At 47.6% G+C, this 20,023-nt stretch overlaps 1 protein-coding gene across 2 annotated transcripts in view; it reads right to left on the bottom strand.

Annotated features, from left to right (window-relative positions):
• The window catches only part of LOC112562339, a 50,303-nt gene that overhangs the window by 8,118 nt on the left and 22,162 nt on the right, over positions 1-20,023 (bottom strand). For both annotated transcript variants that reach the window (XM_025235556.1, XM_025235557.1), the window contains exons 2-7: positions 6,608-6,858; positions 3,213-3,330; positions 1,956-2,272; positions 1,424-1,678; positions 1,066-1,275; positions 533-852 (exon numbers count right to left, since the gene is read on the bottom strand). In XM_025235556.1, the coding sequence (XP_025091341.1) occupies positions 533-852; positions 1,066-1,275; positions 1,424-1,678; positions 1,956-2,084 (914 nt within the window). In that variant the 5' untranslated portion in view covers positions 2,085-2,272; positions 3,213-3,330; positions 6,608-6,858. The remainder of the gene's footprint in view (positions 1-532; positions 853-1,065; positions 1,276-1,423; positions 1,679-1,955; positions 2,273-3,212; positions 3,331-6,607; positions 6,859-20,023) is intronic.

Here is a 20,023-nt window from a genome sequence, read left to right as displayed (position 1 = left end):
CTCGCGACACGTGTCTGTGGGGAGCGAGCCGCCATGTCTGGGAGGGCGGTGTTAATGATGACGTGTGTGTTAACATGTTGTCTTCTCCCTGTCCTCCACACAGCGGATGTCGCACCCTCCACCCAGCTTGTCGCCTCCCCCCTACCCCAAGGGCCGACAATCACACCGGAATATGGTTTATGTTTCTGTCATCACATCACGTGACGGCAGCAATATTCACGTGCGTGTTCCCGGGGCGTGAGAACAGTATTGATGTTTATTGCGCTCAATATGTGCGGCAACACGGAGGTTGCAAGATGCACGGTTAGTGTTCTACTTAAAATATGCACAGTAATCATTTCTTTTGGCAGTGTCAGCAGCATGCGACACTTCGCAGCACTTGTGTGAGTAGAAATACACTCGACACTCACCTAATCTCTTCATCACTCACCTAGCGGTGACGTCACTCACCTGAAGGCTGCACCCCTCACTTAATCTCTGCACCCTCACCTAATCCCTGCACCACTCACCTAACTCTAACACCTGCACTCACCTGAAGGCCACGCCGTGCTGCAGGCGCGGGGGCAGGTTGCACGACACCTGGTGCACGTACGACTCGCTGACGAGGAGGCGCGCGGGTCGAGGCTCCGAGGGGATGTTTTCGATGGCGGAGGGCGAGAGGAAGTTGCTGGGGGAGCACACCTGCTCCTTCTTGTCGTGTTTGTCGTGCTTGTCGTGGTGGTCGTGCAGCGGCCACTGGTGGCGGTTGCCCAGGCGGAAACGCATCACTGACGTTGTCACCTTCGCCATCTCCACGCATGCGTAGCGGGGGTAGCAGCCCTTGTCGTCAAACCGCACCAGGATTTGCTTTTCCTGATTAGAAAACAGATTAGAGTACATCGGAGAGAGATTAAGCTGCATTAGCAGAGTACATTCAAGTAGATAAACCAGATTTTCTCATCTGTTCACATCGGCGATGACCTCTGTTTAAGGTCCGACACAGACTGTGGTGAGGATATGTTTGAGGTTGTGTGTGCGTGCACACCTTTAGACATCGTCTGACTACGAGAAGGCGTGACCTCTGACCTTGTGCGCGCGACTCTCCAGGCGAAGACAGTCGAAGGTGCCCAGCACGGCGATGTCCAGCGAGTAGGCGTTGACGACGAGGCGATGATCCTCCTTGTTGCCGCTCTCCACCCACTGACCGCGGTACTGCTCCTCGAAGGCGCACCCTCCCATCTCGTTCTCCGACTTGCACAGGTTGCAGGTCCGCGCGCAGTGGCGACTGTGGTGCATCTGTCGACAGGTCGGGCACTGGTCAGCTCACCCACAACGTCTTGTTTACCGCCATTTTATCCGTCAGTCTGTCGGCAGTGTTGTTGTTTAAACAAGAAAATAGTACAAACAAACAAGGGGTGAGGAGGGGAGTGGAGGAGCTGCTCACCTTGCACAGGTTGGAGTTGGACATACTGCGGCACACATCGCTCTCCATGTCGTCCTCGCACGTGCTGGCGTACACCCGGCGCGTGAGGCTGAGGCGGAAGAAGTTGCCGGTGTCGCGGATGGTGAGGCTGGTGTCGCACACCAGGTCAAGCATCAGGTAGGCGCTGTGGATGTCCGACAGGGGGTCCTTGATGCGCAGGCACCAGGTGTGCTTGGGCACTGTGGCGTGCTGCAGGATGATGAACGAGTGGCTGGCCTTCGAAGGGAGGAGGAACAAAGAAACCACGTGACTGCATCCATAGCCTCCCACCTAAGCTACCATGAAGCTTCATTAGCCTGCTATTGAAACACGATTAGTTTGTTACAAAAACACAACTTAGTTTGTGATTTAAGCAGCAAGGACATAAACAAATCTCTGCCTTGTCTTCATTTTTTTTCAGGAGTGTTGTATTCTTGTCTTGTCTGTAACTACACACATTCCTTGATAATGTCAGGAGGGCAACCGATGAGTTTTCGCTATCGCCGTTACTTACCTGCGTCCAGTAGGCAATGCAGTACACCTGTTGCTTTATGGTCGGCGGAAGTGACGACGGCACGCATTGTTTTTCCCGGAAGTCGAAGACGATGCCCTCCTCTTCCTCGCACTCGCTCTCCATGCGCATGACCAGCAGGAGGTCGGGGCAGACGGCCGTGTCGTTGGGGTAAACATGTTGACATTGTAGCCACCCATGAAAGGACAGGTGATCTTCTGCTCGGGTGTTTGCGACACCTGCACGATGGGCCAGCGGTCCAGCGCCATGTTCTGGTCGTCGCACAGTTCCAGCGTCTGGCGGGTGTACAGCTGCGACACCTAGGGTCACCCGACAAAACACGGCATACAGTATTAGTAAGTAAGACTTTATTTACTGCTGTTACTCACCTGTGTCGTCTTTACAGGTAAGTAGCATTCAGCCGATCAACTGAAGTTTATTTGTCTAGAAATTCGCAGTTTGCTCTGTAAGCTGATAAGGCCGCGAGGAAAGTTTTTGGAGTTTAAACACAGAATGAAATCTTTGTCTGCCATGTGAACAGACCACTGTGTGCACAGGTCGGCCTTCTGTACTTGTTTTCATTTCGTTTTGCTCTGTCTTTATATATATATAGATATTTATTTTTAGATGTGGCCAGGGAGTGTGCAAAAACACTCAATCAGAAGCATTTTTCATATATATATATATATTCATGTTTCTTCACTATTAAAACAGTTAAGCTATGCTGACGACACTTCAATGTCCAATAAAATGCAGGTTTTCCACTTTTTTCAGGAACGCCTGTCTTTTATCTAATTTCACTTAATCAGTCTGATTTAACTAATTTCACTTACTTTAATTTTACTCATTTCACTTAATCTTAGTCGGATTTTAAGGAATTGGCTAAAGACATTTTGTTTATTCTGCTCGCGCCAACAATCGATAACTACAACCAGTGATTTTCAAAAGTTTCAAGAAATGCTTAATCTGGATTCATTTGCAATAAGGCAAGAAAAATTGCGGCTTCGATTATTTTCTATTTCCTGAGCTCACAAAACACCTTCGTCTTACACGGTCATGTTTTTCATGTCTGCAAAGGATATCTTGATGTTTGTTGATAGTTTGTTCTATTCAAATATATGAGACAGTGGCTTAAAGCAAAATATGTGAGATATTTTCTGTATAAGTAGGTCTGCATTTTCTTCAATGTTTGTGAGAGTTTCAGAGACGGTTGCACTTGCTGTTGTCATAACAACCATGGTGATGTGAGGGTGACTGTACCTTCATCTGCACAATGTTTTGACTGCGCTGGATAAACTGCATACACAGAAACTTGGCTGCTTTGTTGTCCTCCCTGTGCATCACCAAGAACTTGTTGTCCTGCACACTCCGGTCACACCTGCACAGGTACACCCAGCCAAAACCGCACACACACGCATGCACATACACGTGCTTTTGATAATAGAATAATGGTAATAATAAAACAACAATAGTTATTCACACAGGCAGGCTGAAAGTGCTTTACATACAAACATACACACAAACACACTCCCCAAGTCACCATCACGTGCACAATCGCAGAGAGAAAGAACCCCCAGAATGAAAGTAAAAACAACAAAATTAATTCAATCTACAAAGACAGTGTCATTAATTTTCAAACAGATTAAAAGTTTGTGCAACTTTTCCAAGTGTCTGTGTGTCTTTACTTTGCCAAGTGTCGTTGTCATCGGATCATCTACACAAGCGTCTGCATCCAGTGACTCCAGGCGGTCAGATTCTCAAATGGTTTTTATTCTTGTTTATTCTTGTTTTCATTCGTAGTCACCGGGTAGCTTGAGCCTTGACGTCTGCTTGTGACTGAAGTATTTACACGCTGTTTCCAACATTTATTCTCCTCTCCTGCTTCCTCTGTCGCTCTTTGTAAGTGAAGACTGGTGGTGACAGGAGTTTATAACATGATTGGTGTAGACATCTTGATTTAGCGACGGACGGGGAGCGCGACACTGGAGGCAGCCTGTGGCCAGACGACCGACCGGGGACCGGGGATGAGGAGGCAGGGATCGTGTGTGTGTAAGTGATGATTGATGTCAGGGAAAATGTCATTTTCAGAGTATTACACTTCCAAAACATTTTATTAATCCTTCTTATGCAGTTGCTGTGTCTGCCGACGATAGCATGAAAGCATAGCTTTACACAAAACATCCACACAGGCTATAAAGCAACATAAATGTCGCCATCCAATCCTATTTCCTTTCAGAAGAACTTTCCACCGTGTGTGAGTTCACTTCACTGATGCGAGTTTCTCGATGTTGAACAAAGCTCAGCGCCTGCAGGCAAGTGTCGAAAGTCTACGTCTGCGTCTGTTGGTGTCTTTGTCTGACCAACGGGATGCGGAGCAACGAGTGGAGAGTCGAGGGGACTTGAACTCTGATCCCAGACCGCACACCTGCCTGCCTAACCTTCGCACCTCGTTCCTGAAGGCGGAAGAAATTTCGCGCCCTGTGCACACGAAGACTGGAGCACAGTTGGCAGGAACACTGAGGCTATTTTATTTCACATGTTCTCTCTGCTTGTGCCGCCTGTTTCATGCTCACTTTTTCCCCTGATGAACTTTAAACCAGAGAACACAGCTAACCTCACGACCTTACTACTAGGTAACACGACGATTAAAACGTTTAAAAACAAATTTTAAGAAAGGGTCAGATTAGTTTAAATAACATATCTAGTTTTCTTTACAAATATCAAAGATTAAGTAGTTTTTTAAATTACCTTTCTCGAACCTTCTTTCTCCTCAAGGCTGTCTACAGTCTACAGTAGTGACTGGACTGGGAATAATGAGTTTTTCGACATCTAGTTTTGCTTTTACTGTTGTAGCTTATGACCGTGAAAGTTCTTCTTAGTTAACTATTAACGTTCGTAGCTCAATGGATCAATTAAATAAATAAAGTCTGTTTTGATTTGATTTTGATTTTGATTATTCTTAACTTAATTGTCAAATGTTTATTTTATTTAGAAAGGGTCCGTTTAGTTTAAATAACATATCTAGTTTTCTTTACAAACGTCAAAGCGATTAATTTTTTTTTAATTACCTTTCTCGAACCTACTTTCTCCTCAGGGTTGTCTACAGTCTACAGAAGATGGAGGACCATTACGTGTAAGTTGTAATCTTCACTGCTCCTTATAAATTATTATTGCTAATGTTCACTGATTCCTATAAATTATTGCTGTGTCACTCAAAAGTTTACCGACCATGTTCGTTTATGCAGCCAGTGGAAAACTCTAATTTCTTTAAGTCGAGATTAATTAACACTGTGTCAGAAGTCTACAAACGCTGCAAGCAAGATCGCTTGGCCTGCCCACCATATCAACGGGGCACGACTTGGCAGCCTCACTGACTCGAAAAGAACAATTCTTTACACAAAGACGGTTTTAATATTTAATTTGAAGGCCAGAATATATAAGTTAATTGCTGAAAGCTTTTATTTGTGGTCGACTTTTTCTGAGAGCGATGCAGGGTAGGAGAGGGTCAAGCACTTCACTGTGGCTGCAGCACATTGTGTCCTGTGTGCACTCCGTGACCCTACTTCAGTCCAGTCTGGAGTTTCCCAATCAGAAGACTGTGAACATTTAATCGAATTCAAAACTTTTCAAACGGTTATGGTTCCCACTCGCCATAATTATGACGTCGCAAGGGGATTCCCCGAGTTCAGCGGGTAGCTTTTTATCGAACGAGACCCGAGCGCGTGTGTGTAGCTAACAGTCGTCCGTGTTGTGTGTGTGTGTGATGATTGTGTGTGTGTGTGTGCGTGTGATTGTGTGTGTGTGTGTGTGGTGATTGTGTGTGTGTGTGTGTGTGTGTGGTGATGTGTGTGTGGTGATTGAGATGTTATGAGTGTATGGCGTGGTATTGTATGTGTGTGTGTGTGTGTGTGTGTGTGATTGTATGAGTGTGTGTGTGTGTGTGGTGTGTGTGTGATTGTATGTGTGTGTGTGGTGCGTGTGTGTGTGAAGGGTTTTGCCCTCGCTGGTTCCTCCATGTCATTCGCTGTGCTACCCTTCTTGTTTCTCACACCTGTTTAGTGGTTCACTGTGTCTAGCATGTCTATGTGAGAAGTGACCCTCACCGTCTCTGAGCAGGTAGCTCAAGGCCGTCATCACCTGAACTATGCACGTGCGTACTTTCACCCGCTTACCCTCCACCCGACACAATGTTATTGCAACTCCCGGGTGCTATTGTCGTTTGCCAACCGCCTCATTGTACACGACGAACATTGCTCCTTCCATCGCTTTATCGATTAGTTCCTGCTTTGCCAGACCAAACAGGAACCGCACGAGTGTCTGACATGTCGAGGGACAGACAGACAGACAGACAGACAGACACTAGTCTTATAACTCTCCTGTGCAGCCTAACACAATGACCGCAAAATTGCTTATCAGAGCAGGGGTGGTGGTCAGCGTGTGTGTACACCTGTGGGATAAAGGGGGTTGAGGGAAGAGGGGTGGTAGGTGAGGGAGCGGGTATAGTATATACCGTTACCTGTATCGGGTACCGCTCTCTTACTCCCATACCCTGTCATAGCCAGAAATGCCGCATCATCCTGTGACAGAGGACTCACTAGCGACTCACTAACGACTCACTAACGACTCACTAACGCTGGCCAGTGAGCGCTACTCACGAGCGTGTGTAGGTGGTGTGCTGCTGGCTGATGGACATGTAGGTTCCCTTGACGTACACCACCAGTCGCCCCTCCGTGTAGCTGGCCGCCCAGGGGTCGTCTCTCTGCAGGAATTCTGGGAATCGGCACGTGCCATGCACACGCAACGACAGGAGCAGGAGCAGCAGGAAGCAAGCTGTTGCCATGGTGACCGGCCGACGTGTGTCTGTTGTGGTGACTGTCGTGAAGGATGTAGAAACTATCTCAGTCATCTGCAACAAACAACGGCAAATACTCTTGGTTGCTTTTTCGCTAAGTATTCGTGTCAGAACTAGAATTTTATTGATTTTGTGACTAACTTGTAATCTTGTATTGAATTGCTTACATAAAATATAGTTTGGGTCGTGGTAGCATGTCGGGCCTGTCTGACACATAGTCAGGTGAAAGCGGAGGTCGGAGGGTTGACTAGACAGTGACTGGTCTCTCGACGGAAAGCTCTCGACACAAGTCGATATATAGAGCACGTGTCTGATTGTAGTGTGGTTCATCTACACGAGACAGTCGGTTTATAGCAAGCGTAGGAATCCTCTAGAGACACACACACAGAGTGTACAGCAGGCATGCAGTCCTCCTACCCCAGTCACACAGGTCACATGCGGAAAGTACAAGTCGTTGGCGGCCGGTAATGTCCTCCATCAGGACCTGTAACTGATATTCGTGGGTCGTGGTACCTCGGAGGTGTGCAGGACCTCCCCTCATGGAGTCTGTAGGCTTCTTTGTGCGGTTCCACGTTCAGTCCGAAATCGAAAAAAATTATTATACAGCGACGCAGGGTGTAGGGTAGATAATGAGGGAAGGAGGTGGAGAGGCCAGTTACCTCCCTGTGGTGGCCATTACCCTCTGTTGCAGCTGCTTCCTTCTCCTGGCGATTACACTACTGGGCGACTTGCGGCGAGCGTCCCATCGGAGACTTCCTCCTGACAAATTTGGAAGAAATATTTTCCCCTTTCATCTACCCTGAATAAGTATTCAGCGCTTTATTGCACCCGCCTGCTCCTACCTCCTACCTCCCCAGCCCCTTGCACACCCGCTTCTCAGCTTCTGATAATCGCCTACAGCGGCGCCGCTTAAGTCATTCAGGGATCGATTCTACTGAAGCGCTTACTGCAGCCGAGCATTTTTTTCAACATGCTGTGGCCACAATAGAGCCGTTAATTGCGATGCTTTGTGTCTGCAGCGAGTCACAATTGTGCCAAGCCACGGCGGGATCACGGTCGCCGCCACCGAGCCGGCCAGCAGGCAGCTACCCCGACACGTCACCCAGGCAGCACCCGCCTTTCCCCACGGCACGCGCACCACCAGTCCAGTACCCGAGCCCCGGCGAGGGTTGTTTGCCAAAAGTGGAGTTTAGTTCTACGACAACCGACATCGACCTGCTCCCCCAGTAGGGACGAGCACAACTCACTGCCTGGGCAACTCGCAGACTTGTCAATCGAAATGTCATTTAATGAAAGTAGACATCTCAGTGAGGCGCGGCACTGCTCATAGTTTACATCAAACACAGGGACCCCTCCATAGTGACCCCAGTGACCCCTCATGGGTTCGTATCCTACGCCTAACCTGGAGACCCCGGCGACAGTGAGGGTTCGCGGCAGTCAGAGTAAAACACTTGTCAATGTATACTGCGTCTCAAAGACATGATCCACTACTGACAAACACGTGCATCACGTGTCCAGAGAACGTTTTTTCATTGTCAGAGCAAGTGACCTCTGCTGTCATGGTTACTAAAAGCAATGGCCGCCCAGCCTCATTGTCAACACTTTTTTCGGAGTGTTTCTGCGTCGATAGTCAGCTTATACATACAATAATAAACTGCTTTGTACAAAATCTTGTCAACACATTTTGCAATTTTCACTTTTCTACAGGCGGACATTTTTTATAAAGGTTGTACACATTAATAAAAATGTCACGTTTGAAAAATAAAATAATAATAACAAATGCAAAATTTGTGAAGCCCATACTCACACTCCGAAGTAGCATGCTCTTAGAAAGAAACATGGACAGCATACGACGGACAGGAAAACAAACAAATAACATATGAACTATAGAAGAATAAACAACAGTACTAACATAGTATATAATCAAAGACAGAAAACACAAAGATAAACCAAATAACAAGAACAAGAGCAGAAACTAACATGATATTACAAAAGGAAGGGTGTGACAAAGGACGAGCATTATGGGATAGGATGTTAGGAGTGATGTTTACGGAAGAGGTGTGTGTTCAGTTCACGTGTAAAGGATTCACTAGTGAGTAGGTGGCGGGTATGGACAGGGAGAGAGTTCCATTGTTTGCTGCACAATAACTAAACATCCTGTGGCCATATGTTGTTAACAATATATTTTCAGCACTAAATTAAGAAAAACCCACCTACACGTTTCTGCTGCAGCAAAAAGAAATCATCTAAACCACATATTTTAACAAATTAGTTTTTTTAAAAGAAAGTTATATTGTAAACATGTATTAAGAAAGGTGCCAGGGAATAACACTTGTCTGCAGAAGACCTATGTATCCAGCAGACAATGGAGGGAGAATATCCACAACCTTATTGCTTCAGCAAAGATTTAGTTCAAAATACTTTTTTTCAGATAAATATTTATCACATATCATTTGCAGACACATTAATAAATGCAGTGTAAGTCTTATCACACAAATTCAGCTTTTCTTCCTTGTCTCATGATGTTGTACAACAACATTCTACAAATAAAACTGTCATCATTTCAAGGAGGCTAGTGAAATAAACTGACTAAAAATTGGCGAGACGGCAGTTACACATGAACTGTGTTTTAATAACAATGTCTTAATGAAGCTGTCTTTGTCAGTCTGCTGATTGTCAAGTTTGAGAAGAATGAAAAAGCACAAGTCTTTATTTGTATCTAGAGAAGTATTGTCATTATATCAACAGTTGATATATTAATGCACAGTCATTGATGTAATCCACCATAAGGCAACTTGCACTGCAAACCTTGAAAGTGAAAGTCTTGTTGAAGATATTAATAACATGTAAACTCAATAATGTTTAGAAAGGTGAGTAGTTATTTGTTTGAAGTGTGTGTGCCATTTATAGCACAGTGATAAGATATGATTTCTTATCTTTAGTATTTCCTTCAAACGATTGAAAGATGATGCACATTTTCATAATAAATTGTTTTGTAGATGTAATTCAGTGAATTATGCAAAATCATTAGTTTTGAAGTCTAGGTTATCACTTTCCTGACAGCCATACAACTCTCTGCAGGTGAAAATGTCCTGAGCATGTCCAGCAAGCTGATGTCAAGGACAGCAGTCCACCTGTGACACATTCTACCTGAGTTTCATCAGACACCCGAGGTTTGAACATGGTGCGCATACCCGGATGTTACTAGTCACGTGCTTTAAACCGTCAGTGAAGTTACGACTGTCATGCTCTCCCTATCCTCGGGTGTCCAGGCTCATTGAGTTATCCTGTCACCCGACTCCAGGAGGTGTTGCTGACTAATGTACCTCCTCCCCAGGCAGATGCAGTGAACAGTGATAGACATAGCCTTGCATTTCACTGGTGAGAAATGATGAGCTGGCTTGCAGAGACTCTGGTCTGGAGAAATGAGAAAGAGCATTGTGGACAGAGCTTTGTGTGCCTCTGTGTATGGCATGCTCTCCAATGGCAACATCGCAACAATCTTGTGAGGATACAGACGAATGTTTTTACAGATACACTCTCTCTCTCACTCACACACACAGGTCCTCTCTCCCTTCCTCCCTACAAAACTACCCGTTTGCAGCCCCAGAGAAGGGCGGAGGTAAGGGTGAGGTAAGGGATCGGTATTATTTGTTGGTCTCTCAAGCTCAAAGTCCCTCCTTGCGGAAGATGCGCGTCAATTAATCAAAACTAAATCTCCCCTCACTGCTGTTGGCGGTAAATAGACTTTGCCATCGAGTCCTGCCGCGGATGGACACAAGTACCAGCAGACTCGTGGCCAAGCCATTTAATAATTAATAAGCACTGCATTTCAAACAGAGGGCGCGTGGCTCGCACTCGCCACTTGAGCAATCGCCGCTCAATGGAGGCCGTCTTCTGGCGCTCGATGGTGCCACAAGTGCCAGTGGACGCCTCCTTCCTACCTCCTCCACCCTCGCACCCCCGCTCTTTGGCGGCATCCCACAACCATGGGTTCTCCCCTCGTGCGAGCAGGCTCCTCACTCCCCTCCTATCTTGCCGCGGAGATGTCATTTATTCATGAGCCAGTGAAGTTTTTCTCTGCTCCGTAGTGACTTCATTCGCTCAGTAACTTTTCTCTTCCTTCGTCAATTTTTTTCCACTTTGACTTAAGAACTTTCGAGGACACGAAGAACGAGGGAGAGAAGCTTGAGGCATGTGTGCTAAAGGCTTGTTCCGTCTCTCTCCCTCGCCCAACCCCTCCTCTGTAGCGCCCCATCCTCCAGAAACAACTTAGTGGCTTAAGTTCTGGCAGCGGGTGCGGGTGCGCGTGCCAGCCAACACTCCGCCGCAGCGAACAAATGGCGCGGCCTGGCGTGACATGATTGCCGGAAGTTTGTGGACACCACACCCGGGTGGCGAGTTAAAGATTTATGCCCGAGAACTTGACGAAAGCCGCTCTTGTGTACGGAGAGCCGCTACGGCGCTTGGTCTGAGGCCCACACGGCCCACGTGGCCCTCATGGCCCTCCCATTGACCGTGGAGGGCCAGGTGGCGGCCCGCGCATCTCTCGAGTTGCTGGCGCCGGGCGCCACGGGCCAGCGATCAACATCACGGATCGAAGCCCAACGCCGGCTGTTTTGTAACGAGACTAGGTGTAGAGGCGACTATCATTCCGGTGATTAATCACAGGTACCCGTCTCCTCCTAGCCGCCAGCCCCACCCCCTGGACTGGAGGTGTCTTGGCCGCGACGCGTGTGTCACGTGCATGCTGTCAGGGTCAAGGAGGGGACCGTGAAGGGGGGCTGCAGAGAAGCTCGGACAGTTTTTGCTTGGACGATGAATATTTTGTCATGAGATTCTAGAAGCTGCTGGGGTAGACATCGCATGGAAAGACAACTCGTCTATGTTTAAACTTTGCTTATCTCAACTTGTTCTTCCAACACTCGAACAGCCTGTCAGGGTAGAGGGTACATTTATTAACTCACCATCGTCTTTCTTCCTCCTATTTATGATCTGTTTGTTTGCACACAGCTTTAACTCGCCACACATTCACGACATCAGTGTTGTCATGGTGACAGGCGTTTAGCGCGCCATCAGGTTCCCCAAAACAAGGGTCAACGACAGACAGGTGTTTGTCTCGGGTGTTGTGCTGGCGAACTGAGGAAAATAATGCGAGCTATAACTGACAGACAACGAATGAAATAGACCAGACACTTCTAAAATAATAATCGGACGACAATATCGGTTTTAAATGTCAGGAGGCTGGGTGTCGACACCCAGACTTTGATGGACTTTCAAACGCTGATGAGGTCATTGCGGGTATCAGCTTACAGGAAGTGAGATGGTTCCACGACAGCTCGTACTACGATTAATTCAAACTAAACTGCCACTAAAAGAGCAATAAAGTAAACATTTTACACATAAAAAACTCGAGCAACTCAGGAAATAAAAACTCAGATCGTCTGCGATTGTTCTGTTATCGCTGATGTGAACTTCATTGCAGACGAACTGCCGGGTGGCTTTGTGTCAAGTGGTAGCCACCCTAGTACAGGTGTCAGACAAACATGACTGTATTGCTGTCATATCAGGCCTCATCTGTGAAATTTATCTTTATTTCCTTAATGTTAGTCAGGCCGTTAAAACATGGGGGGAAGGGATGGGGGAAAGGAAAGGGACAAACCACTCCTTCTGCAATTGAGAAAAGTCACGTGATTTGCTGTTTCTTGTGTTTTTTACATTTCAGTAACTTTGATAATAAAACAGTTACAGTTGAAAACAACGTGCACACTTTGTTTGTTATTGTATCCCACGCAAAAACAAAATTATTTGGAGTTGATTTGGAATATATTTCATCTTTTAACATCTCTCTCGTCACTTTGATTATTAAAGCATGGATGTATGGTGGTCTGGACACAGGCTACACATTTTTACAGAAACTGAATTTTCAATCCATTTTTGCTATTCGCACTCCTCACAAAATTGTTCAAAAAAAAATGTTATTTATGACTTCCGTTCCTTGGCTTGCCAGCAATAGCCATGGAGAAGGAAGCGAGCATTGTAGGATTGTAAGACAATGGGGTAACTGTGACATGAGTTGTAAGACTGACATGATGAGAGGACTGTACAATAACACCGCCTTGATTGAGAACAGCGACTGGATTGTCTGACAACAATCTTCCTACTGAGTACTTCCCAGTAAATCATTCAACATGATTGAACTGAAACTGCTTCTTGTTCCTCCCATCCAGACCTCGAGAGTTCTCGCGTGCTCAACTGTAAGAATGTCAATTAAACCAGTTGTATTTATCTGAATATTCAATAACAGAACAATCAAGAATCCACACTTTTACACTTTACAGAATAAAGACGGCGTGTGAACATAAAGGGCGAGGGTTCGATACCCGCGTAACGCAGCTCACTTCCCCGAGTCCACACGGCTGTCGGGAATGTGTACCTGACTCCATAGAGGGGAGGGATGGGGAAAGTAAGGCAGCCAGAGAGAGAGAGGAGATGGGCTCCACCCTCACATGCAGCAGGCCCCGTCCTCACTCATAGCACCTCCCGCCTCTGCATATAGCAGCTCACAAGAAGAGTAAATTCTTTAAATTTTCGCTCCCCAGGGGAATGTAAAAAATAGGGGACGACTTAAAAAAATATCGATGAGCCGCCATCTAAACCTGAACAGTTCAAACCAGCTCTTGGGGTTCAGGTCACATGCATGCATAGTTCTTGGAGAAGGCGGAGAGCAGCGAATGTCTACATGGTGGGTGGGTGGGTACAGGGCTGATGTTTGCGAGATGTTCTGTTCCTGGTGAAGGCCACCCGGGTGGGATGCTGGGTACTTCCCCACCCCACGTATCTTTGATGCAAGCGACAACAACAGCGACAAACGGCGCATTGTAAACAAGTCACGTGACAACCTGCGCACACATGATCACCGGAACTACGTCGTGCCCTGTAGGGGTCGCGTTTCCAGCTCGGCGAGGAAGATGACCAACGAGGTTGAGATAGATGGACGTCATCGATTATGACGCCTGCAGCATCGGTTAGCCGCCAGAGGGCGGTGCAAGCCCTGACGCTTTCAAGCCGCTCTTGTCCTCCGACAGAAGCTCGGGTGTGTTTTCTAAGCTCCTGTCATCGCTCTATCGAATGGCGGCGGGGAGCGAGTGAAAGACTCTTTATTCACCAGCGTTTGGAAGCTAGCTTGTCTCGCCCCACACACAGCCCTTGTTTGTCAGCCTCGGCATCACAAAAATTATCTTTCAACGACGAGAAAGGCTTCAGGATGGAGGCAAGACTTTTTTGCATCTTCTTCATTGATTGCGAGGTGATGGTGGCTGCCGCGTGGGCGGGTGGGGCGGACCCCGGGTGTGAGGCAGTGGCAGAGTGTTTGCTCTCCGCGCCAACAGGACAGACGGTGGACTGGCGGCGGTAATGATGACACCAAGCTCCTCTAAGCAAATGAAGGTCTGATGAAGATGACTTCCGCTTGCCTAAACCCAGACTCAGCTTGCCAGCAGCTGTCCTCGTGATGACTGTCGACACTTCACGACATCTCCACTGGAAATAACCGTCAGCCATTCTCCGCCGCTCGTCTCTCTCTGTCGTGAATAGAACCTCGCCGCTACCTGCATTCTTGTCGTTGTCATGGTGACAGTTTATCGAGAAAGAGCATCGGTGATGCTGTTGAATTTCTTCACACGACCCCGAGGTAATGGACAAGTCGGTGGACAGCAAATGTTTTAACGAGTCGCCACCGAGTTTATCCGGGTGTTAAGTTGGGGTGGAGTGACGAGAACTCTCTGAGGACGATGATTGTGTTTAGAATTAATATTTTTATTGCCGCAGTTTGTGATGACTGATGTGACAGCCCGGAAAAACACAAATCGTGTTTGCTAAAGCCGGAGTCGCCAGCGCCTGACTGCACCTGCAGTTTAAACAGCGCCTAACGGACAGGTGCACCTGCCAGGTGAATGAAAACAAACCGCAAATAAAAAATCCGCCAGTTCCTTCGGACATGGAAGCTGTTCCAAGCAGCTACGTGGTCGGCTCTCCGGCTCTGGACCGGAAATTAACGTCGGAAGTACCGTTCAGTTCGATAATTCGGATGATGTCAAGAGTTAACCGCCCCGCGACGTCCGGTAGCCTTATGACAGACTGCTTTGCTCTGTCTCCATCGCCTGACCATGGCGCCAGCCTCTCTCACATCGTCCTGTAGTTAACTGTTCTCTTCCGGGTCAACCGAGGTCACAAGCATATCACAATACATTACCATGCAAAACAATTGATATGGATCCATATTAAAAATATAAATATATAATCGTAAAACTATTTTATGGAGATCTCAGTGGACAGCAAGTGTTTTAACGAGTCGCCACGAACTTTATCTTAATGTTAATGAATAACAATACCAAACAAGACAGTCAATACACAACGACTCTCACGTTGTAGAAACTACTCTAGGAACTGACAATACAATGCGTTCTTCAAATTGACGACGTGCCTCTCCACACACACACACAAAACACACAAACAAACACGCGTTTCATTTTACATAGCAACAGTTAAAAGATTGCGTTGCATGAATTGATTGTGTTTTATATTTACTACGTGTTTATTTTTTGTTCGCCAAAATCTTAGGTTCACATAAACCGCGAGGTCCAGGCACCTGCTACATGACTGCACCTGTAGGTCACGTGTCACGTGTCGTCACGTTTTGGAGTTGATTGATCACACCGTTCAAAGACCACCCACTGGAAGGGACAGATACACGTCAATCCACCCCAGTGGTACCCTTTATACTCAGGGTATGCTTTAAAGGACTGATGGTAGTTAAAGAACATGGGTCCTTCCCCAACTTCCACCCTGCTCCACCCTGCCTCTCCATCGGTTCTGCGCATCGCATCGCACGACGCCAGATGTTTGACGTCCTCGCACAACCCTCGGCTTCTGACGTCCTCGGCGATCACTTTCTGAAGATGGAGCTGTGGACTGTGAGTGGGGGAAGATGGGAGGCGGGTATACTGGCGAAGATTTGTGGAGGAACAGGGAGGAAAGCTCTCGCCAGGTTTTTCATGGTGCGGGAGAAAAAGGAATGAAAAGAAGAGCGATTTCTGGCTGCTGCTCGTCTGTTTGCAGCAGTTGCGGTGCGGACCTGACCCCGCGCGCCCTTGTGGAGCCTGAGCCCCACTCACGCCGGGCGGAGGGCCCGTGCAGCAGCGCCCCCTATTTGTTTGTGGAGAAAGCAAGCAGCTCGCGAGGGTCAAGCGGAAAGCACCGGCCCCTTCTCTCAGCCTCGCTCTCAAAGTGGCCAAACATGCGACTGAGCTGCGGCTGAAAAGGTGGATGGGCGCAGGAGGAAGATTGATGAATCATTAATGGCCACGCCAGCAGGCAATGAGGCGAACATTAACGAGAACAAACATGTTTAACGTCGGCAGAAGCACGCATGCACGCGCGCAAACACACAGACACACGCAGCGAAAGTATTTTACATCACATTTCCGTCTGTGGACTTTCTTTTCTCGCATGTTGTCTGCTGTAGATGATGAACCACTTAGCATGCGAACCGACTACTGGTTGGGTAGTCTGGCCACTCGCTGCTGTACCTCCGTTAATGGCTAGAGAGGGGGATACTTCTCAATGAGTGACACAGGACACAGGACACAGGACACAAGACACAAGGACACAGACACAGGACTACAGAGCGACCTGTCGACTGGCACACACCCACAGATCACCAGTTTAATGGTGAGTACAGTGGACGTCACGTGCAGCAACAAGCGGCGGTTGTAACGGGAGAGCCGCGAGCGACAACACTGAGAGGAAAGGATTTGTTTGCTCGACTTGGCAGCTCTGGTTCCGATGAACCACTTTGTTTCTTCACAAAAGAACAAGACGCGAGGGGGGGACTGCAGTCCGGAAGCTGGAGAGAGTTTTTGGTGTGGAGGGGTGTGGGAGGACCTGGTGCTGGAGTGCGGTGTCACGTGTTTTTGCATGACGGAGGGTGTTTGGCTGCTGCACGTGTGACGTAGCTGCTCGTGGAGTGACGCACACAGAAACTACTTCCACAAAGCCCTCGGGACGCCGAGGTGGCGCTGGCAGGTGTAGAAGAGATGGAGCATCTCGGTTTAGGAGAGGTGAAAAATTTCAAAACAAAAAGAGAAATGAGAAAATGACAAGATCTTTTTTAAACGCCCGGACACTGGCTTCTGTGGAAGTAACGGCTACCAGACGACGTGTGACATGTACCCGACCACCTCTCACACCAACCACACCACCACCACCCAGAGGCTGGGGAAAACCCAGGAGAGGCAAAGTGGGTCGCGACTAAATATAGAAATACACACTTTCATCTTGTTGTGGATTTACTTTTACAAAGAAAATTACTTTCGGTTTGAAACAAAAAGTTCGGGTGAGTAGGATTTGAGAGACTGGCAAGTGTTGAGAGAAAACTAAAAACTGAAGCTCATTTTCTCCTTCGTTCATTTTGCTTCTATTTGGTTTTGAACAATTCTCCCATGACGATGTGCTGCCACTAATCTGCTAGAATAGTGTGGGTGAGAAATTCGCTTTCGACAAAAACTGGAGAGCGACAGAGAGAAAGAAAGACTAGGAGACCGGCAGACATCACGTGGTTGCTAAGGGAGGCAGAAACACACACACATACAGACACGCCAACACACAGAGAGAGGGAGAGACAGAAAAAATAAACAAAGAAAGAAAGTGTTTCTAAGCACAGAACTTGAAAAAGTCGATATCGAAGGCGATGGTCACGTGATACATTGGCTTGCGGCTATTGGTCGGTTTCTTTCTTCTTTTTTTGTGAGGTACTGTATGTGTCATCATCATAACGAGGATCATCACCTCGCTAGTATTTCTGTTGTACCCATCATCTCTTTCATCACTTTGTCCTCGATTAGCAGTCTACTCACTCACTAAGCTGTTTATATCTGAAATATATTTTATTTTATATCTAAGTATACCGTTATTTATTATCTGACAGCAATAACACTAATGTCAAGAGCAATAACGATAATGATTAATCACCAAAATAACAAAACAGTGATAACGATAACAATACTGGTAATAACAATTAGAGTACTAACAATAGTAATACGATGACAACAATAAGATAAGCATCGGCTTATTAGTCACGTGACTGCAAACATCGTGATGACGGTCGCCACGTGCTGACAAAGAATAAAGACATGACAACATTCACCTTAAAGGTCGAACGATATCTCAGTCACATAGTCAGACCTCGGGTAGCAGACAAGTAAGCGTGAATGTATCCGAGACCCGTGTTACATCCCCTGGGGTCAGGAAGTAGACGGGTAGTCGATGAGTGGAGCGTACCCGCTTATTTCCCTCAGGTGTCGTGTGGGTGCGACACCCGGTGTCCGCCATTCCCCTGTGTCGTCACGAGGGCTGGAAGTTGGTGTGGAAGCGAGTGAATATTGAGATTAGTCGGGTGTGTGAGCGGGGTGCACTCGGATCAGTTACACGAGAGCAGGGCGAGGGCTGTCCACCCGTGCGTAGCGGCACCCGGTGCTCGTCACGCTTACAAACTCCCAGCGAACGAGGGACAAGCGAACTCGCCGATGATTGATGAAAATTAAAGCTTTCTGATGTTACAGCCTACAGTTGCACCGCCAGCCATTGTGGCATAATCGAACTCGGGTATTGGCTTTGTCAATCGATGGCGTGTGTAGCTCATCTATCTCTTGCTTCCACCTCCATGTATGTGTGCGCGCGCATGTGTGAGTGTGAGTGAGAGTGTGAGTGAGAGTGTGAGTGTGTGTGTGTGTTTGTTCGCGCATGTGTGAGTGTATATGTATTTATGTGTGTGAGTGTGTGCGCGTGGAGGGAGGCAGGACGAGGTCGGGTGCGACAAGCTGGGAGCAGATGAAATGTTTCAAACAAAAGCGGGTGGAAGGCGAGGATGCTGAGAGGAGCAACATCATCTTGACGAGGCGACTCTCTCCTACCTCTCCGTTGCGCCACGTCACGCATTACGTGGGGATCGATGGCCGCTAGAGGGCGGTGCTATGGAAGAAATGCCTCACCCTCTTACTTGTCTGGCCTTCCTACCTTTCTTTCGCTCGTTCTCTCACAGATGCACACACACACACGCGGTGACTGCACACACACACACAGCTGTATATAAGGTCACGTGAGGTCAACGCTGGTGTGAGACCTCCATCAGTCATGGCGTGCATGATGTAACATCACTTATTTATAGCTCGTCTAATTTGAGGAGACTGTGCGAGCCGAGTTGTCGTCGGTAATTAAACTGATGTACATGGGGAGAGGGCGAGGCCTGTCGATGCCGCCGTTCTGTGCAGCGCGTGGGGGCTGGGGGCAGTCCCTGGGGGGGGGGGGTGGGGAAAGGAGGGAGGGCCACAGACTTGTTATAGTCTGTGGGGGGAGGGGAGAAAGGTGACACTGTGGGCCACTTGCTGGTTGATATGGATGTGGGGTGGATGGGATGGGAGGTCTGAGCATGACATTAGCGCTGAGAGAACCTTCATGTACCCGACATGTTGGTCTTGTCACACCAGGTACCCTGTACATCAGGATGCAGGCCTGTTGTTTGTTATATTTATTGTAATCAACTGTTTAGAAAATCAAGAATTTGAAAAGCTGCCTTGTAAGATTTCCCGACAATGTTTTTCTTCAGTTCAGGTACATCAGGTGTCGGGGAAGTGGAGCTACCACCCGGGGTGTGTTGCCTCGTCACGCCTCGTGTACACGGCAGTCTCAGGACGGTTTGTGCAAAAACAAGATTTGTTTTCCTTTCTCGAATGCCTGGTCTTTAATTTTCTGGTTGCTTCTTAGACAAACTTCGATGTTCGTTGCGGTTGTAAAAGAAACAAACAATCACGTGCAAACTATGACTTGGAGTGCATGCTGACAAACCGTCCAGTGCGCATGACCAAGATGGCCGACTGATGTGCTGACAGTTGTGATAGATGCTGTACAGAATCATGCTCCGTGCACATAGATCATCCTCACGTGTTGCCGCCAGACACTGCTCGCCATCTGTTTTGTTGTTGGCTCTAACCGGGTGGTGTGACAGGCGGTGATTTACTCCATGTCCACAAAGGCGCGCGCACGCACGCACGGACATGCGCGCTGACTGGTCAGACATGCAGCTGCATGCACGCGGAGGATTTCTGTCAGCCTCTCCCACAGATTAAACAGCGGAACAAGAGCAGCTGTGGAAACCACTGGA

The sequence above is a fragment of the Pomacea canaliculata genome, linkage group LG4 (genome assembly GCF_003073045.1).
Source record: "Pomacea canaliculata isolate SZHN2017 linkage group LG4, ASM307304v1, whole genome shotgun sequence".
Classification (NCBI taxonomy): Eukaryota; Metazoa; Mollusca; class Gastropoda; order Architaenioglossa; family Ampullariidae; genus Pomacea; species Pomacea canaliculata.
This window is presented reverse-complemented; position numbering and strand designations above follow the sequence as displayed.